This window comes from Haliotis rubra, unplaced genomic scaffold (assembly GCF_003918875.1).
Source record: "Haliotis rubra isolate DU_JTF1 unplaced genomic scaffold, ASM391887v1 Scf24, whole genome shotgun sequence".
In the NCBI taxonomy this organism is placed as follows: Eukaryota; Metazoa; Mollusca; class Gastropoda; order Lepetellida; family Haliotidae; genus Haliotis; species Haliotis rubra.
In genome coordinates, this window is record NW_025766447.1 from 3,553,049 (window position 1) to 3,578,789 (window position 25,741).

At 42.1% G+C, this 25,741-nt stretch overlaps 1 protein-coding gene across 1 annotated transcript; it reads right to left on the reverse strand.

Annotated features, from left to right (window-relative positions):
• Positions 1-25,741, reverse strand: LOC124278684 (perilipin-4-like). Its single transcript, XM_046714455.1, has 2 exons — positions 24,979-25,741; positions 1-41 (listed from the first exon to the last, which is right to left on the reverse strand). Exons 1-2 carry the CDS (start codon positions 25,739-25,741, stop codon positions 1-3), a joined length of 804 nt encoding a protein of 267 aa, XP_046570411.1.

Genomic DNA, 25,741 nt, shown 5'->3' on the forward strand with positions numbered 1-25,741 from the left:
TTACAGTATCGGCTGGACCTCAATGGTTCGTAATCCGCCACCTGATAAACACAAGGAGGGTTAACGTGATGTGAGTTACAGTATCGGCTGGACGTCAATGGTGTGATACTGTATAGACACCACTCTCGGGAAACACAGCATCCCAGTCATACTACATCGGGGCGGTGGGGTAGCCTATTGGTTAAAGCGTTCGTTCGTCACGCCGAAGACCCGGGTTCGATTCCCCGCATGAGTACAATGTATGAAGCCCATTTCTGGTGTTCCCCACCGTGATATTGCTGGAATATTGCTAAAAGCGGCGTAAAACCATACTCACTCACTCATACTACATCGCAGCCCAGTTGCAAGAGTGAGCGTCCGGGTAGGTGTGGCGGAGACGGGGGTGGGGGTGGTTGACTCTGGGTGTTAAGGGTTGTGGAGATATTGCGTCAGCTTCCCTGTGACCCACAACCGTAGATGACTAATTCAGAAATCATATCATATCTTAATGGTTGTTTAAAATTTGAAAAAGTCGCGGCAAATATTCCCTTTCTTTCATGTTGCCATCCGGTTGACAGTTATTGCGCAAGCTCAAGCAATGACGGAAATCAGGGTCCGGTTAAGTCGCTTATCCTCTCAGGAAACGCTTGTCCATTCATCAAACAGACTCCAGTATCTTCACTCAGAGTCGGAACAGACTCACGATACATGATGAATGTAGCACGGTGTTGAAGGTTGTATTGTAGTTTAAAGGATTGGAGCCAGGGCCATTAACAAGAAAACAAATGGACAATTAATCTAGAGCGTGTTATTCAATATGTTTCATACGTTATTTGGTACAGTGTTAAAAAAGGCAGCTATGATTGCTACCAATAGTAGTGCACTCGTCAGAAAGAATGGCTAACCGTCCACTCCCCCGGTTTGTGTTGATCACGGCCGTATAAAACCCGTCTCCCCCACAACCACCAATCTCCCCCTAACCGCGTCCCCAACTCTCCCCCTTCTTTCCCCGAACACCTGCTGTTCACGTAATACTACCTGTATGTTTACGTTTTGCTGCTACAGGTAGTTTACCTGGCCAGGTGTTTTAACACACACACGTGGCTCGCGTTTCCCGCCCGTGCTCGATCTTTTAACAGCTAACACAATACACTTTATCCATTAACACGTACACCGTGGGGGAATGATTTTACCCAACCTTTGCCGGGATATTGGATTTTCATGATCAGCGTACTTGATTTATTTTATGAGACCGGAAGTGACTTTATTTTGTTATTGAGGCGCATCTCAAGGTTGCGAAGGTGTTAAAGGGACAATTCAGCTACATTATGAAAAATAATGCTCATAGTGTCGATTTATATTTTATTTTTCTTCAGAGCTTTATATTATATAATGCAACCAAACAAAATCGCTTTTAACCATATTTTGATGAAGTGTAAAGCGATTAAACAGTGTATGAAGTTACGAACTTCAGTAAAACATTTGAAATAGTTGATGTTTCGACTTCTGATGTTTTCGGGGACGATGGGGTAGCCTAGAGGTTAAAGCCTTCCCTCGTCATGCTGAAGGTCCTAGTTTGATTCCCCATACGGGTACTTGCTGAAATATCTCTTAAGGCGTTGAAAGAATGCACTCAATTGAAAGTTTCGCAATGTGTTTTAAAAGCAGAGGGCCGGTGTTTGCAACATATTGACATTATCTCAAGCAGACATATGTTTTAACGCCATGTAGACAGCATTGTTCGCTGTATAGATGACTTAATAATAGACTAAGTTTATTATGAATACGATAGATACTGATTTGAAGAAAACGGAGTAAAGCATAATAAAGTAAAGTATAATATCCAAATTACGCATTACATGCATTAAATTCCATATATCTAGCTCTCCTAAAAATAATAGGACACTCAAGCTTTCAGGAATAATCCATTAAGGGACTGGGTCAGTGGAAATTAAAACAAAAGAAAGTAGGGAAATAATTTAGATGAAAGTGCAATAGTTTGTGAAGCAATTGAAATTGTAAACGACAAACAACTAATGTCGGTTTGCAATGACACTTTTTGAGAGTACCAGCTAAATGACAGCGTGCAATCACTTGGTACGAGAGTACCAGCTAAATGGCAGCATACAATTACAAGGTTCGAGAGTGCCAGCTAAATGGCAGCGTGCAATCACCTGGTTCGAGAGTACCAGCTAAATGGCAGCATACAATTACAAGGTTCGAGGGTGCCAGCTAAATGGCAGCGTGCAATCACAAGGTTCGAGAGTACCAGCGAAATGGCAACGTGCAATCACATGGTTCGAGAGTACCAGCTAAATGGCAGCATACAATTACAAGGTTCGAGAGTGCCAGCTAAATGGCAGCGTGCAATCACCTGGTTCGAGAGTACCAGCTAAATGGCAGCATACAATTACAAGGTTCGAGGGTGCCAGCTAAATGGCAGCGTGCAATCACAAGGTTCGAGAGTACCAGCGAAATGGCAACGTGCAATCACAAGGGTCGAGAGTATCAACTAAATGTCTGCGTACAATCACATGGTTCGAGAGTACCAGTTAAATGGCTGTGTACAATCACATGGTTCGAGAGTACCAGCTAAATGACTGCTACAATCACAAGGTTCGACAGTACCAGCTAAATGCCTGCGTACAATCACATGGTACGAGAGTACCAGTTAAATGCAGCGTGTAATGCAGAAATGGTCTCTTCATTTTGCAACGATTATAAAGGTAGTGTCGCCTGTATTATTATAACTGCTGGCCATTGGTGACATGCTGTGGCATGGAAGTCATAACATGTAAATCAGGTTAATTGTGTTCTGGTGTCTGTAAAGCATTGTGTAACGTACGACTGACATTCCTTTCACCCCGGATAACCCATACAGTTTGATTTACTTTGACAGCTAAACATAAATCGTCACTTACAACAACAGGCACGTTGTCGTTTCAGCGCCTACAAGAATGCGATAAGTGAAATATGTGTTTTTCACGCCGCTGACCTGCACATCTAGATTTCCGGTGCGTTCCGATTGCGGGCCGTCTCCTTGTTCCCTAGTCTATATAGATCTGCTAATGTCCTGAATATTTAACACGTGGTGTTTGGGATATAAAGATACAACTATACCCTAATGTCCTCTTAGAATTAGAGTGTATTGAACTGCAGCTGTTTGAAAACGCTTAGTTGTGAAATGGCATACCTGTTGAACCTCGCAGTGTGTACTTTTCCGGTAACAGTGAGTAACTGGCTTGGTAGTAATGTAGTAAAATACTATTAATATCATCTCGTCAACTACTAATGTAGGAGTTCTTGTAGATCCACGTGTACGCGTAAGTGTGTGAGAGAGAGAGCGTAAGAGCGTGGATATGAACTGCAACACATCCTTTTTCAAAAACACAGGACAATTCCCTAAAGAACAAGTATTTCTCTTTTCGAAAGAACTATCATTAACATAACAGGTGTTCAATTTCATTTTTGAAATTTTTATACATGTATATACAGACATACAAAGAAATTACTCCATTCGAAGTGGTAAACTAACAACTATATGCGACAAAATACTCCCCGGCGTAGTCATTGAGCCGTGAAGGAGTGGGAGGGTGATGATCACAGTAAAGCTGTATTCCTGTTGAGGTGCAGCTCTCGTAATGGTTCACAACGGGGTAGACCCAATAGCAAGCGTATATCGACCACCATCAGCATTGTGTCACCTTAGTCCAGCTGTTTTAGCTCAGAATGATGCCCATCCACCGTGTTTCAACTTTGACGCGTTGCACCATATAAAATGTTTTCGTTAATATTTTATAGACAAAGACAATTGCTTCTAATAATGCTTGATGCAAACCTTGTTGATCTGAGTGATTCCCTTACATGACGATATACTGGGAGTGGGTTGGTTATATTCCAGCAATATGACAGCGGGGACACCAGAAATGGGCTTCATACATTGTTTCCATCAGGGGAATCGAACCCGGGTCTTCGGCTTCACTGGGCTACCCCACCGTCGCTGACGATATACTGGCCCTGTCGTCTGGCAGTGTATGCCTGTTTACCACAAGGGACGTCACAACCGTCGCTGACGATATACTGGCCCTGTCGTCTGGCAGTGTATGCCTGTTTACCACAAGGGACGTCACAACCGTCGCTGACGATATACTGGCCCTGACGTCTGGCAGTGTATGCCTGTTTACCACAAGGGACGTCACAACCGTCGCTGACGATATACTGGCCCTGTCGTCTAGCAGTGTATGCCTGTTTACCACAAGGGACGTCACAACCGTCGCTGACGATATACTGGCCCTGTCGTCTGGCAGTGTATGCCTGTTTACCACAAGGGACGTCACAACCGTCGCTGACGATATACTGGCCCTGTCTTCTAGCAGTGTATGCCTGTTTACCACAAGGAACGTCACAACCGTCGCTGACGATATACTGGCCCTGTCGTCTAGGAGTGCATGCCTGTTTACCAAAAGGGACGTCACAACCGTCGCTGACGATATACTGGCCCTGTCGTCTTGCAGTGTATGCTTGTTTACCACAAGGGACCTTCACAGCAAACCTGAACTTTTTCCAATGCGACAGTATTAATATTCTAACATATCATTGAAAAAGTAACAGATTATGAAACATGCAACCACCCAGCAGGCCTCAACAGGTGATCATGTTATATAACGTCCTGCTGGGGTAGCCTAGCGGATATAACGTTCGCTCGTGACGTCTAAGGTACGGGTTCAGTTCTCTAAATGGGAACAGTATGTGAAGTCCATTTCTGCGTTCCCTGCCGAGATGTTGTTGGAATATTGCTAACAGCGGCATATAACCGTAATCACTCACTGTAGATTCCCCGAAATACAAGGCCTTAAGCCACGTTACAATCCATTAAATACAGGTCTATTTAGTGCCCACGTCTATATACCTACACAATAATAACAATAATTACTTGTAAGTCTCCAGTGACATCTGTGAGAAAATGTGACATTTAACCGCGCAAACACTAAATTGCAAGCAGGTACTTGATCCTCTTTTGCTGGACAACCGCACACCCAAGATAGTTCCATCACCAGGCACTAGGGGTCAGGCTGAGTCAGCAGAGACCACGTGACTCCCGTAGCACTTGGTGAATCACCTGTTCACGTGTAAGTTTTAAAGTTGATAGGGTCAAAACTGGGATAGGTCATTTTATGCTGAATGAATCTGCGTCTCTGGCGCCGTCAGATTAGATATCCACTTGTCAACATGGCTGTAAGCAGAACTGCCAACCGATTGTCGTTTGTAAGATAACCCCCGGATATGGGTCGGTTTACGACATGTCATCCGGTTGTCGTAATGCTCGATTGCAATGTTCCCATATTGTCTGGGGCTGGCATTTTATGGAACCCTTGTTGTGACCTTGTTGTTTGCAATATTTAACCTTTTGTCGCGTTTTTCTGCTTACTATTATCGGTAAGCGACAAGGCGTTGGACGCGCCTATGACACCGTCATTGCACAACTCGTTCGGGTCGAGCCGCTCAGGAACAACGGGGCACAATAAAATGGAAACTGACGCCCCGCTTTTAGTATAAACTTCCTTTCTACTCTCAACACGTCCTACCCTAGGAGGAGTTTATGTATATTGTTAAGATTCAAAACGGAAATATCTTTTGGCACGTACACGGCACAGAGCGGGTAGATGATTTAGTGGAGTGTCCAGTATTCAGTCTCGGGGCAGACATTGTCCTATTGCCGATGACCATTTTCATGTGATTGGAAGACAAATTCCCTTTACTTCCATCAATACTTTCCAGTAAAAGATTTATGGAAAATAGAAGAACAAACAACTAAACATTTTGTCCGGAATGATACGTGAATGCGACAACGAACGCAAGGTTCCCATGAAATGATTGCTATATCACAGCATTGACACCGTGTGTTCTTGAGAGTTGGTCTTGAAGAGCAGGTTGAAAGTTCGGGTAAGTGGTCATTTGCCCTTGAAAATGCAATCAACGAAGATCATAGTTTCATTTCTGAAGCCTGATATTGCATACCTCGCATAAACGACGGTAGTTTCAATAACACCGGGTGTCCGTGTCAAGGACAAGTGAGCCACAGCATAACAATAACTCATGCAAGGTGTTGACCCTTGGCCACTAAAAGCAATGAAGGTCCCATCCCATCTGAGACACTATCAATGTTGTACTTACTGTTTCCTTCAGTAAAATAGGTAGGCCCTGCATAATTATGTGACATTCCTTAGGAACTTTACGATTTGCAACATTCAACATACGTTATTAGGACGGACATGAAGGAGCGAAAGTACAATTCCAATCTATTCATTTCGAAAAGTCCATTAGCTTTCAGGAAAATAGGGTTTAGCAAATTCCAGTAGACCAGAGTTACTTCCCTTCGACCAAATTAATCCGAATTTTAGAATTCAAACACGTAGCAGTACTGCTATACATATTTACAAGAACGGCTTCAGTCAGATACGCTATTCTGTCTGACGAGCTCGAGGAGGGGTGACATCAAATAAGTGTCAATAGTTCAGATATATATCGCTTCATCTGCAATAAAAGCTAACCTTATTTCTTCCATTAAAGTTTTTCATACGTACGTGATTCAGGAGGAAAATCATCTCAATCTGTTTGCGTTGTTTAAATGCTTTCACATCCAGAGTCCTGACGCAAAACACAAACAAATATTTGTATGATAGAAATTCGATAAAAATAGGTGTGAAATGTGTGTGTGAAGAGATGGTCATTAACTATGGATGGTTGGTGGGTTAGAGGAAAGCGGGACAGGGTCGCGAAACATCAGTCTCGTGGGGAGGTTCATGAACATTTTAGAATGTAATAAACAGTTCTTTTACATTTTCTTAAAATATGTGATGTATTTTTGGATGCGTTAATCTACGTGTGTGTGGCCAGGACTGTGTGTGTCTGGATGTGGCTACGCGTGTGTGTTCGGCTGTATCTCTGTATATCTTTTAATGCGTTTTTGTCTCTTTGGATGTCTGTCTATAAACGTTTCTCGTTGTGTATTGTGTATCTGTGTATATATGTGTGCATGTATGTATGTATGCATGCATGTATGTATGCGTGCGTGCGCGCGCGCGCGTGCATGTGTGTGTGTGTGTGTGTGCGTGCGCGCGCGCGCGTGTGTTTGTGCGTGTGTCTTTGTGCTCTGTTCGTCAGTTTGATTCCCGAAAGCTTCCACGGGTCCGGTCCTGCCCAACACTGAAACACAGGTTACGTGGAGTGCCTCCTTGGAGACCGAGTGAATGGTAAATGGTACCCAGTGGGATGTGGATGAGACGGTCATGTGACTGATTTTCTTCTTCTTTCCCTCTAACTCCTTCTTCTTACAGTTATTAACTACCCACTTACATATTTGATCGCAGAAGAACCCCAACACAGTGGACATAAGCCACGCAGTTCACCAAGTCCACCAGTCCGCCATCATCCGGTGCCCGCGTGAAGACCTGCCACGCCACATACCATGTTATTTGTGGTCACCATTTCTTAGTAACGGTCTTTGGTCATAAACATGACTCGCCACGACCCACTGAATGCCCAACCAGCGGACGACTGACCCCAACTTTATGACAGGTTTTAGTAGAAGCAATTTGTAGCATCTCTGGGTACAGGCAATAAAGCCACCTAACCCAGGATCCTTCCAAATCAATGCCAGATATTCCTGTGTTTTATTTGACAATGTGGTGCTTCCTGTATGGCCGGTTGGCTCGGTGTTGTTATGTATCCAGTAGGTTAACGAGGGCTCGCAAGGTTACCACCGCTGTTGCTATTAATCAGGGAGGACATGATCTTTAGGGTGGTACGGGTAGAGAGGAACGGGGTATCCCACTGGTATACCTTCATTACACTTGATATGTTTGTAACATGACCCCAGGTGGACTGATGTGTTTGTGTAGACGACGGTGATAGTGAATAACAGACAGATTACCGTACATGGCTTTGGAAGTTACAATACTGTATTGGATATTGTTTACTATGAGCTGAGATGAATACTGCGTAGGGTCTGTTGAGAAGTAAACAGCATGTGATGTAGGGTAGTGCGTACAGTGTCTGATGAAGGGTAGTGTGTACAGTGTGTGATTAAGTGAGTGTGTACAGTATGTGATTAAGTGAGTGTAAAGTGTGTTATGAAGGGTACTGTATACAGTTTTATGAAGGGTACGGAGTACAGTGTGTGATGAAGGGTACTGTGTACAGTGTGTGATGAAGGGTAGCGTGTACAGTGTGTGATGAAGGGTACTGTGTACAGTGTGTGATGAAGTTTTCTGTGTACAGTGTGTGATGAAGGGTAGTGTGTACAGCGTGCGATGAATGGTAGTGTGTACAGTGTGTGATGAAGGGTACTGTGTACAGTGTGTGATGAAGTTTTCTGTGTACATTGTGTGATGAAGGGTAGCGTGTACAGCGTGCGATGAATGGTAGTGTGTACAGTGTGTGATGAAGGGTACTGTGTACAGTGTGTGATGAAGTTTTCTGTGTAGTGTGTGATGAAGGGTAGTGTGTACAGCGTGTGATGAATGGTAGTGTGTACAGTGTGTGATGAAGGGTAGTGTGTACAGTGTCTGATGAAGGGTAGTGTGTACAGTCTGTGATGAAGGGTAGTGTGTACAGTGTGTGATGAAGGGTAGTGTGTACATTGTGTGATGATGGGTAGTGTGTACAGTCTGTGATGAAGGGTAGTGTGTACAGTGTGTGATGAAGGGTAGTGTGTACTGTGTGATGAAGGGTACTGTGTACAGTGTGTGGTGAAGGGTAGTGTGTACTGAGTGATGAAGGGTAGTGTGTACAGTGTGTGGTGAAGGTAGTGTATATAGTGTGTGATGAAGGGTAGTGTGTACAGCGTGTGATGAAGGGTACTCTCTACAGTGCGTGATGAAGGGTAGTGTGTACAGTGTGTGATGAAAGTTAATGTGTACAGTGTGTGATGAAGGGTAGCGTGTACAGTGTGTGATGAAGGGTAGCATGTACAGTGTGTGATGAAGAGTATTTTGTACAGTGTGTGATGAAGGGTAGCGTGTACAGTGTGTGATGAAGGGTACTGTGTACAGTGTGTGATGAAGGGTAGTGTGTATAGTGTGTGATGAATACTACTTTTTATAGCGTGTGATGAAGGGTACTGTGTTCACCGTGTTTTGAAGTGTACTGGGTTCGGTGCTATGACAACAGTCAACACAGTAATTTTCAGCACCTCACTGACTAAACCCTGCTTGCGAAACTGCTCGAGGTGAATGTTAGTGAGTGAGTTGAGTTTACCGCCTGTTTGAACACTGATTCAGTTACAGTATGACAATACACCATGGGATTAGAACCCTCGAACTTGGGAACATTACATGATCAGGTTATCGGACTCTACACACAACAAAATACTGAAAGAATAAGTGGAAACGCTAATTTCTTTATTCAATAATCACTCTGGCAGTTGCAACACTTTCCATAAAACAAATTAAATTATCACACTAACTTACCTCTTGTTAGTAGTGATATGTACTGCGCGAAGTGACAGGTATAATTATGTATGGTTATCTTTACATTATTGGCCAGATAGCAGAAGCAGCCTTGGGTATTAAACCTGATCAGCGACGAGGGCAGTGACATAGGCCTCCAGTCTAATAGGTTCGTGACCCGTGGTTTTTCATTGATATAGGTCAGAGTATCATTCATAAAGCTTGGCACCTGTTTATTTGGGTAATGTACTTAGTGACTTCAGAATTGACAAGTTTGATTAGGTTGGCCTATGTCAGTGCATGTCACCAATAGCACTTCGAGTTTCCATTAAATAAGTACACATACATTGTACCCTGTCTCTGTCCGAAATAAGCGCTGTATTATGATATGTAATACGATATGTAATATAGCAAAGTAGCCACAAGAATCTATTAAATTGTTTAAGTGTATTTATTCATAATTAGAAATATAGTAGCGAACTATCAATTACACGTGTTTACCTTCGCAGATAAGTAGATCCGTGTGACGGGCAAGGAAAGGCTATTTTCGTAAATTCTTATAAACATGTATGGATATCGGGGAGCTATTTCATAGTTTGATTGTTTGTTTGACGCCGCACTCAACAATACCCTAGCTCAATGACGACGGTCGGTGAATAATCCAAACTGGATGAGACAATCCAGTGATTGACATCATGTTCATGTTCAACGCAACATGGCTACAATGACATGCACCAACCCTATCAGCGACTCTGAACACCTAGCCCGTTAGTCGCCTACTGCGGTTGCGGAAGACCAGTTCTAATCCGGGTATTCAATGGATAGTATCTAAGCTACTCTATAAGACTTCCAAAGACGGAGATAACACAGGTCCCTAAGCTATGTAACCCCACCATAGCTTTAATGACGAATACTGCTTGTCATCATAACATTGCATTATGAAGAAATACACTGTCTGTAAAAGCGACTGATGACAATGCTCACCTGTATTGCTGGTGCGGCAAGGAGTTCCTCTGTTGCCTTGTCTGTTAGAGTGGCTTCCTCGTTCGTCATGTTGCTTCAATAGAAACCAGTGCATTGACACACCGCTACCTACTACACTGTCTCAATGTCCTTTGTGGTTCGCTTCTCTCTGGTGAACTTTACCATCACACTGATGGTAACGTGTGAACTGTTAATTTTTATATGAATGCCGATGATTTTTGTGCAATGTTATTTAAATAGTCAGGGCGAGAATTATTTATTCTTAAATAATTGTGAGTGAGTGAGTTTGGTTTTATGCTGGTTTAGCAATATTCCAATAATATCACGGTGGGGGACACCAGAAATGGGCTTCACACATTATACCCTTGTGGGGAACCGAACCCGGGTGTTCGGCGTGACGAGTGAACGCTTTAACCACTAGGCTACGTCACCGTCACTAGTATGAAAGAAGCAGTCATACAATTGTTTTTGTTGAAAAGTTGTTTGAACAGGCTCACAACATTGAAATCGTGATGTTTGCAGTCGACCAGTTGGTTTGCCTTTGCATGTGTTTGTTACGGTCACCAAAGGTTAAACAGGATACGCTCACCTTTCGAGAACACCTTGTGTCATCACTGTTTTGTAGTGATTCAAAAACACATGCTCATTATACAGTGGTTGAAAATACAGACACAACGCCATCGTGGCATAATGATAGCCACACAGCTGGGAAACGGAGCCTGAGAGTCCGGATCCACTTTAGTCTCCGCTTGCAAGGTCTCGCTTGGTCATTCTAACCCGGTTCTCCACGGAGTTCTCGTCTCTGCCTCAAAGAGGGCGCTGACCGTTTGGATGTCTTATATATGGCAAACGTACTGCTTTTATCTAAAGATACATGCCTGCAAATTGTCTTCCAAAGCCGCGAAATATATAGTAGCTCCAATTGTAAAAGTATCAGATTACTACCAGAAACAAATGTCCTTATAAACTACACAAGAATTGCATAGTGTCACCAGATATCGTTTACGATTTTTTCATCTTTGAATTTTTAATCAAGGCAGAACCCATTGTGTTCTCTGTAAAGACTGCAAATATGCGTGTTCTCAGATCTACTAAAATTTCGTGGTGTGTTGAAATCAACCATATATGCAAAAATACATTTTAGCTCAAGCAAACATTTAATGACACCTGTTATCAATGCTAACATACTTATAGCTCTATTTGTCTCTCACTCTCCTGACACACTGACACCATTAGACTGTGCAATTTGCAAAAACAAGCGTCTGGGATCAGATTTGCTGTATGCTGTATGGGTTGGCCTTATTTATTCAGAGCATACGTACTAGAGTCACCGTCACTCCTTGATATCTGTCTCCCTGTACAGAGATAGATCACTTAGTCAACACTATATTATTATCATTTACAAATTAAAAGATATACCTGCAACGGGGAGAGTTTGGGCGATCCTGACAAATTCATCGTGGTTGGGCAAATCATCAGATTAGGGCCCTTGTCCCCCTCTGCACTCAGACCAGACAGTGAACAGGGCTTGTCATCAGCTTAGGGGCCCTGTTGCCCCCTCTGCAGGGGCCCTTGTCCCCTCTGCACTCAGACCAGACAGTGAACGGGGCTTGTCATCAGCTTAGGGCCCTTGTCCCCTCTGCACTCAGACCAGACAGTGAACGGGGCTTGTCATCAGCTTAGGGCCCTTGTCCCCTCTGCACTCAGACCAGACAGTGAGCTTATCAGCTCAGGCCCTTGTCCCCTCTGCACTCAGACCAGACAGTGAACGGGGCTTGTCATCAGCTTAGGGCCCTTGTCCCCTCTGCACTCAGACCAGACAGTGAACAGGGCTTATCATCAGGTTAGGGCCCTTGTCCCCTCTGCACTCAGACCAGACAGTGAACGGGGCTTGTCATCAGCTCAGGGCCCTTGTCCCTCTGCACTCAGACCAGACACCGGGGCTTGTCATCAGCTTAGGGCCCTTGCTTGTACTCAGACCAGACAGTCAGGGCTTGTCTCAGCAGGGCCCTTGTCCCTCTGCACTCAGACCAGACAGTGAACAGGGCTTGTCATCAGCTTAGGGCCCTTGTCCCTCTGCACTCAGACCAGACAGTGAACGGGGCTTGTCATCAGCTTAGGGCCCTTGTCCCCTCTGCACTCAGACCAGACAGTGAACGGGGCTTGTCATCAGCTTAGGGCCCTTGTCCCTCTGCACTCAGACCAGACAGTTACCGGCGCTTGTCATCAGCTTAGGGCCCTTGTCCCCTCTGCACTCAGACCAGACAGTGAACAGGGCTTATCATCAGCTTAGGGCCCTTGTCCCTCTGCACTCAGACCAGACAGTGAACGGGGCTTGTCATCAGCTTAGGGCCCTTGTCCCCTCTGCACTCAGACCAGACAGTGAACGGGGCTTGTCATCGGCTTAGGGCCCTTGTCCCCTCTGCACTCAGACCAGACAGTGAACGGGGCTTGTCATCAGCTTAGGGCCCTTGTCCCCTCTGCACTCAGACCAGACAGTGAACGGGGCTTGTCATCAGCTTAGGGCCCTTGTCCCCTCTGCACTCAGACCAGACAGTGAACGGGGCTTGTCATCAGCTTAGGGCCCTTGCCCCCTCTGCACTCAGACCAGACAGTGAACACAGGAAGTGCTGCCTCAGCGAATCACCAAGAAGTTATAATAGAGTGTGAAGACTCCCAAACACCACATAGTCATTTGCATTACTCAGAATGTTAGCACCAATACACGGGATGCAAGCGTGACATTTCGTGACATTGGTCCACATTTGCCATGTTTCTGCCAATCACATTAGTGTCAAAGGGGACAGAGTCAGTGAGTTGGGTTCTACGCCACTTTTTGCAATATTCCGGAGGGGGACACCAGGAATGGGCTTCACACAATGTATATATGTGGGGAATCGAAACCGGGCCTTCGAGCAGGTAACCACTGGGCTATCCCACCGCCCCAAAGGGTCAGAGAATTCAATAATACACAGGATTTCTTGAAAAGGGACACGTCAGTGTTATTGATCTGAATACATCCGAGGCTGGTCTATTTCAAAGAGTTTTTCAGAGATTTGAAACTAATCACCATCCATGGCGTCCTCTTCACATTTCAGATCGTATTTTTGATGGACCTAAGACAAAACGACAATATGGCGGATAATGTAATAAAAGCATCGAGACACGCCATCGTGTCACGAAAGGTGTCTTTGTACTAGATGTGGGCATCCACAACCAAGGTGATAGCCGGATTCATTCTATTTAATGCATAATATATGTGTCATATAACATTTTAATGCAAATCAAACGTTGGCAATTTATCGTAGGGGAGTGATTCGTCTGTGCAGTAATCGTTATCTTTTACTTTTCAGGCCAGCCGACGTCATCTAAGAAGGATTATGCTGGGTTGCTGTTCTTTTCAACACATTACATGCACATTGTTGCATATTGAGGTGGTGGTTCAGAGAGCCTTCCTGTGAAAAAACCGAGCCGAATTGATATGGCACCTTGCTTGGCTGATATTCCTTTATGTACCGTCAGTCAGTACAGAACCATCAACAAGATCAACAATGACATTATCCTTGGCTCGTAGCAACAAAAGTAAGGAACGTTTTGTTCTGTCGTAAGACTTTGACGTGTTTCACAACACAGACAAATGAATGTGTGCAAAAGTGCGCCATAAAAGTCTTTCATGAAGAGGCTCCATGTTAATTCAACAACGCCCTTCCAATTTGTTTGGTAAATGTAAGCAATGGGATGGGCGAGATGGCGTTATTATTTGCACCTTTCCTGAAGGATACAACAGCTTCAGGTGATATCAAACACATATCGCATTGACTGTTATTATATAACGATCATATCAGTGGATCCATGTCGTTATGGTTCACGTCAGGTGGTATATGTATTGATGTAGATGTCACGTCAGGTGGTATATGTAAACGTCAGGTGGTATATGTATTGATGTAGACCTCACGTCAGGTGGTATATGTATGATATAGATGTCACGTCAGGTGGTATATGTATTGATGTAGATGTCACGTCAGGTGGTATATGTATGATATAGATGTCACGTCAGGTGGTATATGTATTGATGTAGATGTCACGTCAGGTGGTATATGTAAACGTCAGGTGGTATATGTATTGATGTAGATGTCACGTCAGGTGGTATATGTATTGATGTAGATGTCACGTCAGGTGGTATATGTATGATATAGATGTCACGCCAGGTGGTATATGTATGATATAGATGTCACGCCAGGTGGTATATGTATTGATGTCACGTCAGGTGGTATATGTATTGATGTAGACCCCACGTCAGGTGGTATATGTATGATATAGATGTCACGTATGATGTAGACCTGTCAGGTGGTATATAGATGTGTATTGATGTAGATGGTACGTCAGGTGGTATATGTATGATATAGACGTCAGGTGGTATATGTATTGATGTAGACACGTCAGGTGGTATATGTATTGATGTAGACCTCACGTCAGGTGGTATATGATATGATATAGATGTCGTCAGGTGGTATATGTATTGATGTAGATGTCACGTCAGGTGGTATATGTATGATATAGATGTCACGTCAGGTGGGTATGTATGTACACGTCAGGTGGTATATGTATTGATGTAGACCTCACGTCAGGTGGTATATGTATGATATAGATGTCACGTCAGGTGGTATATGTATTGATCTAGATGTCACGTCAGGTGGTATATGTATGATATAGATGTCACGTCAGGTGGTATATGTAAACGTCAGGTGGTATATGTATTGATGTAGACCTCACGTCAGGTGGTATATGTATGATATAGATGTCACGTCAGGTGGTATATGTATTGATATAGATGTCACGTCAGGTGGTATATGTATGATATAGATGTCACGTCAGGTGGTATATGTATTGATGTAGACCTCACGTCAGGTGGTATATGTATGATATAGATGTCACGTCAGGTGGTATATGTATGATATAGATGTCACGTCAGGTGGTATATGTATTGATATAGATGTCACGTCAGGTGGTATATGTATTGATATAGATGTCACGTCAGGTGGTATATGTATGATATAGATGTCACGTCAGGTGGTATATGTATTGATGTAGACCTCACGTCAGGTGGTATATGTATTGATGTGTCACGTCAGGTGGTATATGTATTGATATAGATGTCACGTCAGGTGGTATATGTAAACGTCAGGTGGTATATGTATTGATGTAGACCTCACGTCAGGTGGTATATGTATGATATAGATGTCACGTCAGGTGGTATATGTATTGATGTAGACCTCACGTCAGGTGGTATATGTATGATATAGATGTCACGTCAGGTGGTATATGTATTGATGTAGACCTCACGTCAGGTGGTATATGTATTGATGTAGATGTCACGCCAGGTGGTATATGTATTGATATAGATGTCGTCAGGTGGTATATGTATTGATGTAGACCTCACGTCAGGTGGTATATGTATGATATAGATGTCACGTAGGTGGTATATGTATGATGTAGATGTAGACGTCAGGTGGTATATGTATGATATAGACGTCAGGTGGTATATGTAGATGTAGACCTCACGTCAGGTGGTATATGTATTGATGTAGACCTCACGTCAGGTGGTATATGTGTATGATATAGATGTCACGTCAGGTGGTATATGTATTGATGTAGACCTCACGTCAGGTGGTATATGTATTGATATAGATGTCACGTCAGGTGGTATATGTAAACTGATGTAGATGTCACGTCAGGTGGTATATGTATTATAGATGTCACGTCAGGTGGTATATGTATTGATGTAGACCTCACGTCAGGTGGTATATGTATGATATAGATGTCACGTCAGGTGGTATATGTATTGATATAGATGTCACGTCAGGTGGTATATGTACTGATATAGATGTCACGTCAGGTGGTATATGTATTGATGTAGACCTCACGTCAGGTGGTATATGTATGATATAGATGTCACGTCAGGTGGTATATGTATGATATAGATGTCACGTCAGGTGGTATATGTATCGATATAGATGTCACGTCAGGTGGTATATGTATTGATGTAGATGTCACGTCAGGTGGTATATGTATGATATAGATGTCACGTCAGGTGGTGTATTGATGTAGACCTCACGTCAGGTGGTATGTTGATATAGATGTCACGTCAGGTGGTATATGTATGATATAGATGTCACGTCAGGTGGTATATGTATTGATGTAGACCTCACGTCAGGTGGTATATGTATTGATGTAGACCTCACGTCAGGTGGTATATGTATTGATATAGATGTCACGTCAGGTGGTATATGTAAACGTCAGGTGGTATATGTATTGATGTAGACCTCACGTCAGGTGGTATATGTATGATATAGATGTCACGTCAGGTGGTATATGTATTGATGTAGACCTCACGTCAGGTGGTATATGTATGATATAGATGTCACGTCAGGTGGTATATGTATTGATGTAGACCTCACGTCAGGTGGTATATGTATTGATGTAGATGTCACGCCAGGTGGTATATGTATTGATATAGATGTCACGTCAGGTGGTATATGTATTGATGTAGACCTCACGTCAGGTGGTATATGTATGATATAGATGTCACGTCAGGTGGTATATGTATGATATAGATGTCACGTCAGGTGGTATATGTATGATATAGATGTCGTCAGGTGGTATATGTATTGATGTAGACCTCACGTGGTGGTATATGTATTGATGTAGACAGGTGGTATATGTATTGATGTAGTATTGATGTACCTCGTCAGGTGGTATATGTATGATATAGATGTCACGTCAGGTGGTATATGTATTGATGTAGACCTCACGTCAGGTGGTATATGTATTGATATAGATGTCACGTCAGGTGGTATATGTACTGATGTAGATGTCACGTCAGGTGGTATATGTATTGAAATAGATGTCACGTCAGGTGGTATATGTATTGATGTAGACCTCACGTCAGGTGGTATATGTATGATATAGATGTCACGTCAGGTGGTATATGTATTGATATAGATGTCAGGTCAGGTGGTATATGTACTCATATAGATGTCACGTCAGGTGGTATATGTATATAGATGTCACGTCAGGTGGTATATGTATTGATGTAGACCTCACGTCAGGTGGTATATGTCAGGTGGTATATGATATAGATGTCACGTCAGGTGGTATATGTATCGATATAGATGTCACGTCAGGTGGTATATGTATTGATGTAGATGTCACGTCAGGTGGTATATGTATGATATAGATGTCACGTCAGGTGGTATATGTATTGATGTAGACCTCACGTCAGGTGGTATATGTATGATATAGATGTCACGTCAGGTGGTATATGTATGATATAGATGTCACGTCAGGTGGTATATGTATTGATGTAGACCTCACGTCAGGTGGTATATGTATTGATGTAGACCTCACGTCAGGTGGTATATGTATTGATATAGATGTCACGTCAGGTGGTATATGTAAACGTCAGGTGGTATATGTATTGATGTAGACCTCACGTCAGGTGGTATATGTATGATATAGATGTCACGTCAGGTGGTATATGTATTGATGTAGACCTCACGTCAGGTGGTATATGTATGATATAGATGTCACGTCAGGTGGTATATGTATTGATGTAGACCTCACGTCAGGTGGTATATGTATTGATGTAGATGTCACGCCAGGTGGTATATGTATTGATATAGATGTCACGTCAGGTGGTATATGTATTGATGTAGACCGTCACGTCACGTCCAGGTGGTATATGTATGATATAGATGTCACGTCAGGTGGTATATGTATTGATATAGATGTCACGTCAGGTGGTATATGTATGATATAGATGTCACGTCAGGTGGTATATGTATTGATATAGATGTCACGTCAGGTGGTATATGTATTGATGTAGACCTCACGTCAGGTGGTATATGTATGATATAGATGTCACGTCAGGTGGTATATGTATTGATATAGATGTCACGTCAGGTGGTATATGTATGATATAGATGTCACGTCAGGTGGTATATGTATGATATAGATGTCACGTCAGGTGGTATATGTATTGATATAGATGTCACGTCAGGTGGTATATGTATTGATATAGATGTCACGTCAGGTGGTATATGTATTGATATAGATGTCACGTCAGGTGGTATATGTATGTAGACCTCACGTCAGGTGGTATATGTATGATATAGATGTCACGTCAGGTGGTATATGTATTGATATAGATGTCACGTCAGGTGGTATATGTATTGATGTAGATGTCACGTCAGGTGGTATATGTATTGATATAGATGTCACGTCAGGTGGTATATCACTGGTAGATGTGTCACGTCAGGTGGTATGTATGATATGTATCACGTCTGGTGGTATATGTATTGATGTAGATGTCACGTCAGGTGGTATATGTATGATATATTGATGTCACGTCAGGTGGTATATGTATTGATATAGATGTCACGTCAGGTGGTATATGTACGTCAGGTGGTATATATTGATGTAGACCCACGTCAGGTGGTATATGTATTGATATAGATGTCACGTCTGGTGGTATATGTATTGATATAGACCTCACGTCAGGTGGTATGTATGATATATAGATGTCACGTCAGGTGGTATATGTATGATATAGATGTCACGTCAGGTGGTATATGTGATGCAGGACCGTACGTCAGGTGGTCATGTGGATATAGATGTCACGTCAGGTGGTATATGTGATGTCCACGTCAGGTGGTATATGTATTGATATAGATGTCACGTCAGGTGGTATATGTATTGATATAGATGTCACGTCAGGTGGTATATGTATGATATAGATGTCACGTCAGGTGGTATATGTATATGATATAGATGTCACGTCAGGTGGTATATGTATTGATATAGATGTCACGTCAGGTGGTATATGTATGATATAGATGTCGTCAGGTGGTATATGTATTGATGTAGATGTCACGTCAGGTGGTATATGTATGATATAGATGTCACGTCAGGTGGTATATGTATTGATGTAGATGTCACGTCAGGTGGTATATGTATTGATATAGATGTCACGTCAGGTGGTATATGTATTGATATAGATGTCACGTCAGGTGGTATATGTGATTGATAGATGTCACGTCAGGTGGTATATGTATGATATAGATGTCACGTCAGGTGGTATATGTATTGATATAGATGTCACGTCAGGTGGTATATGTATTGATATAGATGTCACGTCAGGTGGTATATGTATTGATGTAGACCTCACGTCAGGTGGTATATGTATGATATAGATGTCACGTCAGGTGGTATATGTATTGATATAGATGTCACGTCAGGTGGTATATGTATGATATAGATGTCACGTCAGGTGGTATATGTAGATGTCTGTCGGGTGGTATATGTATGATATAGATGTCACGTCAGGTGGTATATGTATTGATGTAGGTGGTATATGTATGATATAGATGTAGACCTCACGTCAGGTGGTATATGTATGATATAGATGTCACGTCAGGTGGTATATGTATTGATATAGATGTCACGTCAGGTGGTATATGTATGATATAGATTGTCGTCAGGTGGTATATGTATGATGTAGACCTCACGTCAGGTGGTATATGTATGATATAGATGTCGTCAGGTGGTATATGTATGATATAGGTGTCACGTATATGTATGTATTGATGTAGACCTCACGTCAGGTGGTATATGTATGATATAGATGTCACGTCAGGTGGTATATGTATGATATAGATGTCACGTCAGGTGGTATATGTATTGATGTAGACCTCACGTCAGGTGGTATATGTATTGATGTAGACCTCACGTCAGGTGGTATATGTATTGATATAGATGTCACGTCAGGTGGTATATGTAAACGTCAGGTGGTATATGTATTGATGTAGACCTCACGTCAGGTGGTATATGTATGATATAGATGTGATGTCGTCAGGTGGTATATGTATTGATGTAGACCTCACGTCAGGTGGTATATGTATGATATAGATGTCACGTCAGGTGGTATATGTATTGATGTAGACCTCACGTCAGGTGGTATATGTATTGATGTAGATGTCACGCCAGGTGGTATATGTATTGATATAGATGTCACGTCAGGTGGTATATGTATTGATGTAGACCTCACGTCAGGTGGTATATGTATGATATAGATGTCACGTCAGGTGGTATATGTATGATATAGATGTCACGTCAGGTGGTATATGTATGATATAGATGTCACGTCAGGTGGTATATGTATTGATGTAGACCTCACGTCAGGTGGTATATGTATTGATGTAGACCTCACGTCAGGTGGTATATGTATGATATAGATGTCACGTCAGGTGGTATATGTATTGATGTAGACCTCACGTCAGGTGGTATATGTATTGATATAGATGTCACGTCAGGTGGTATATGTACTGATGTAGATGTCACGTCAGGTGGTATATGTATTGAAATAGATGTCACGTCAGGTGGTATATGTATTGATGTAGACCTCACGTCAGGTGGTATATGTATGATATAGATGTCACGTCAGGTGGTATATGTATTGATATAGATGTCAGGTCAGGTGGTATATGTACTCATATAGATGTCACGTCAGGTGGTATATGTATTGATGTAGACCTCACGTCAGGTGGTATATGTATGATATAGATGTCACGTCAGGTGGTATATGTATGATATAGATGTCACGTCAGGTGGTATATGTATCGATATAGATGTCACGTCAGGTGGTATATGTATTGATGTAGATGTCACGTCAGGTGGTATATGTATGATATAGATGTCACGTCAGGTGGTATATGTATTGATGTAGACCTCACGTCAGGTGGTATATGTATGATATAGATGTCACGTCAGGTGGTATATGTATGATATAGATGTGTGATATAGATGTCACGTCAGGTGGTATATGTATTGATGTAGACCTCACGTCAGGTGGTATATGTATTGATGTAGACCTCACGTCAGGTGGTATATGTATTGATATAGATGTCACGTCAGGTGGTATATGTAAACGTCAGGTGGTATATGTATTGATGTAGACCTCACGTCAGGTGGTATATGTATGATATAGATGTCACGTCAGGTGGTATATGTATTGATGTAGACCTCACGTCAGGTGGTATATGTATGATATAGATGTCACGTCAGGTGGTATATGTATTGATGTAGACCTCACGTCAGGTGGTATATGTATTGATGTAGATGTCACGCCAGGTGGTATATGTATTGATATAGATGTCACGTCAGGTGGTATATGTATTGATGTAGACCTCACGTCAGGTGGTATATGTATGATATAGATGTCACGTCAGGTGGTATATGTATGATATAGATGTCACGTCAGGTGGTATATGTATGATATAGATGTCACGTCAGGTGGTATATGTATTGATGTAGACCTCACGTCAGGTGGTATATGTATTGATGTAGACCTCACGTCAGGTGGTATATGTATGATATAGATGTCACGTCAGGTGGTATATGTATTGATGTAGACCTCACGTCAGGTGGTATATGTATTGATATAGATGTCACGTCAGGTGGTATATGTACTGATGTAGATGTCACGTCAGGTGGTATATGTATTGAAATAGATGTCACGTCAGGTGGTATATGTATTGATGTAGACCTCACGTCAGGTGGTATATGTATGATATAGATGTCACGTCAGGTGGTATATGTATTGATATAGATGTCAGGTCAGGTGGTATATGTACTTGATATAGATGTCGTCAGGTGGTATATGTATTGATATAGATGTCACGTCAGGTGGTATATGTATGATATAGATGTCACGTCAGGTGGTATATGTATGATATAGATGTCACGTCAGGTGGTATATGTATCGATATAGATGTCACGTCAGGTGGTATATGTATTGATGTAGATGTCACGTCAGGTGGTATATGTATGATATAGATGTCACGTCAGGTGGTATATGTATTGATGTAGACCTCACGTCAGGTGGTATATGTATGATATAGATGTCACGTCAGGTGGTATATGTATGATATAGATGTCACGTCAGGTGGTATATGTATTGATGTAGACCTCACGTCAGGTGGTATATGTATTGATGTAGACCTCACGTCAGGTGGTATATGTATTGATATAGATGTCACGTCAGGTGGTATATGTAAACGTCAGGTGGTATATGTATTGATGTAGACCTCACGTCAGGTGGTATATGTATGATATAGATGTGACGTCAGGTGGTATATGTATTGATGTAGACCTCACGTCAGGTGGTATATGTATGATATAGATGTCACGTCAGGTGGTATATGTATTGATGTAGACCTCACGTCAGGTGGTATATGTATTGATGTAGATGTCACGCCAGGTGGTATATGTATTGATATAGATGTCACGTCAGGTGGTATATGTATTGATGTAGACCTCACGTCAGGTGGTATATGTATGATATAGATGTCACGTCAGGTGGTATATGTATGATATAGATGTCACGTCAGGTGGTATATGTATGATATAGATGTCACGTCAGGTGGTATATGTATTGATGTAGACCTCACGTCAGGTGGTATATGTATTGATGTAGACCTCACGTCAGGTGGTATATGTATGATATAGATGTCACGTCAGGTGGTATATGTATTGATGTAGACCTCACGTCAGGTGGTATATGTATTGATATAGATGTCACGTCAGGTGGTATATGTACTGATGTAGATGTCACGTCAGGTGGTATATGTATTGAAATAGATGTCACGTCAGGTGGTATATGTATTGATGTAGACCTCACGTCAGGTGGTATATGTATGATATAGATGTCACGTCAGGTGGTATATGTATTGATATAGATGTCAGGTCAGGTGGTATATGTACTCATATAGATGTCACGTCAGGTGGTATATGTAAACGTCAGGTGGTATATGTATTGATGTAGACCTCACGTCAGGTGGTATATGTATTGATATAGATGTCAGGTCAGGTGGTATATGTACTCATATAGATGTCACGTCAGGTGGTATATGTAAACGTCACGTGGTATATGTATTGATGTAGACCTCACGTCAGGTGGTATATGTATTGATGTAAACCTCACGTCAGATGGTATATGTATGATATAGATTTCACGTCAGGTGGTATATGTAAACTTCAGGTGGTATATGTATTGATGTAGACCTCACGTCAGGTGGTATATGTATGATATAGATGTCACGTCAGGTGGTATATGTATGATATAGATGTCACGTCAGGTGGTATATGTATGATATAGATGTCACGTCAGGTGGTATATGTATGATATAGATGTCACGTCAGGTGGTATATGTATTGATGTAGATGTCACGTCAGGTGGTATATGTATTGATATAGATGTCAGGTCAGGTGGTATATGTACTCATATAGATGTCACGTCAGGTGGTAAATGTAAACGTCAGGTGGTATATGTATTGATGTAGGCCTCACGTCTGGTGGTATATGTATTGATGTAAACCTCACGTCAGATGGTATATTTTTTTATGTAGACCTCACGTCAGGTGGTATATGTATTGATATAGATGTCACGCCAGGTGGTATATGTACTGATAAAGATGTCACGTCAGGTGGTGTATGTATTGATATAGATGTCACGCCAGGTGGTATATGTACTGATATAGATGTCACGTCAGGTGGTATATGTATTGATATAGATGTCACGTCAGGTGGTATATGTATTGAAATAGATGTCACGTCAGGTGGTATATGTATGATATAGATGTCACGCCAGGGTGTATATGTATTGATATAGATGTCACGTCAGGTGGTATATGTACTGATATAGATGTCACGCAGGTGGTATATGTATTGATATAGATGTCACGCCAGGTGGTATATGTACTGATATAGATGTCACGTCAGGTAGTGTATGTTTTGATATAGATGTCACGTCTGGTGGTATATGTACTGATATAGATGTCACGTCAGGTGGTATATGTACTGATATAGGTGTCACGTCAGGTGGTATATGTACTGATATAGATGTCACGTCAGGTGGTATATGTATGATATAGATGTCACGCCAGGGGGTATGTGTATTGATATAGATGTCACGTCAGGTGGTATATGTACTGATATAGATGTCACGCAGGTGGTATATGTACTGATATAGATGTCACGTCAGGTGGTATATGTACTCATATAGATGTCACGCCAGGTGGTGTATGTTTTGATATAGATGTCACGTCTGGTGGTATATGTACTGATATAGATGTCACGTCAGGTGGTATATGTACTGATATAGGTGTCACGTCAGGTGGTATATGTACTGATATAGATGTCACGCAGGTGGTATATGTACTGATATAGATGTCACGCCAGTGGTATATGTTCTGATATAGATGTCACGCAGGTGGTATATGTACTGATATAGATGTCACGTCAGGTCGTATATGTACTGATATATATGTCACGCAGGTAGTATATGTACTGATATAGATGTCACTTCTGCTGGTATATGTATTGATGTAGACCTCACGTCAGGTGGTATATGTACTGATATAGATGTCACGCAGTTGGTATATGTACTGATATAGATGTCACGCAGGTGGTATATGTATGATATAGATGTCACGTCTGGTGGTATATGTACTGATATAGATTGGAGGTTGGAGATTGGAGGTTTGCAGTGATCCCTTGGTTTCATCACTGGAGGTTTGCAGTGATCTCTTGCTTTCATGATTGGAGGTTTGCAGTGATCCCTTGCTTTCATCACTGGAGGTTTGCAGTGATCCCTTGCTTTCATCACTGCAGGTTTGCAGTGATATCTTGCTTTCATCATTGGAGGTTTGCAGTGATCCCTTGCTTTCATCATTGGAGGTTTGCAGTGATCTCTTGCTTTCATCATTGGATGTTTGCAGTGATCCCTTGCTTTCATCACTGGAGGTTTGCAGTGATCCCTTGCTTTCATCACTGCAGGTTTGCAGTGATCTATTGCTTTCATCTTTGGAGGTTTGCAGTGATATCTTGCTTTCATCATTGGAGGTTTGCAGTGATCTCTTGCTTTCATCACTGGAGGATTTCAGTGATCTCTTGCTTTCATCATTGGAGGTTTGTAGGGATCTCTTGCTTTCATCATTTGAGGTTTGCAGTGATATCTTGCTTTGATCACTGGAGGTTTGCAGTGATCTCTTGCTTTCATCACTGGAGGTTTGCAGTGATCTATTGCTTTCATCTTTGGAGGTTTGTAGTGATCCCTTTCTTTCATCACTGGAGGTTTGTAGTGATCTCTTGCTTTCATCGCAGGAGATTTGTAGGGATCTCTTGCTTTCATTTCTTGAGGATTTCAGTGATCTCTTGCTTTCATCATTGGAGGTTTGTAGATATCTCTTGCTTTCATCACTGGAGGATTTCAT

Bases quoted from the DNA above. Each gene is read 5' to 3' on its own strand.
- LOC124278684 (XM_046714455.1), bottom strand. From the start codon at position 25,741: ATGAAATCCTCCAGTGATGAAAGCAAGAGATATCTACAAACCTCCAAT. The intron at 42-24,978 runs GTACATATACCA...TGTGTTTATCAG, and splicing joins CCAACCTCCAATCTATATCA to GTGGCGGATTACGAACCATT.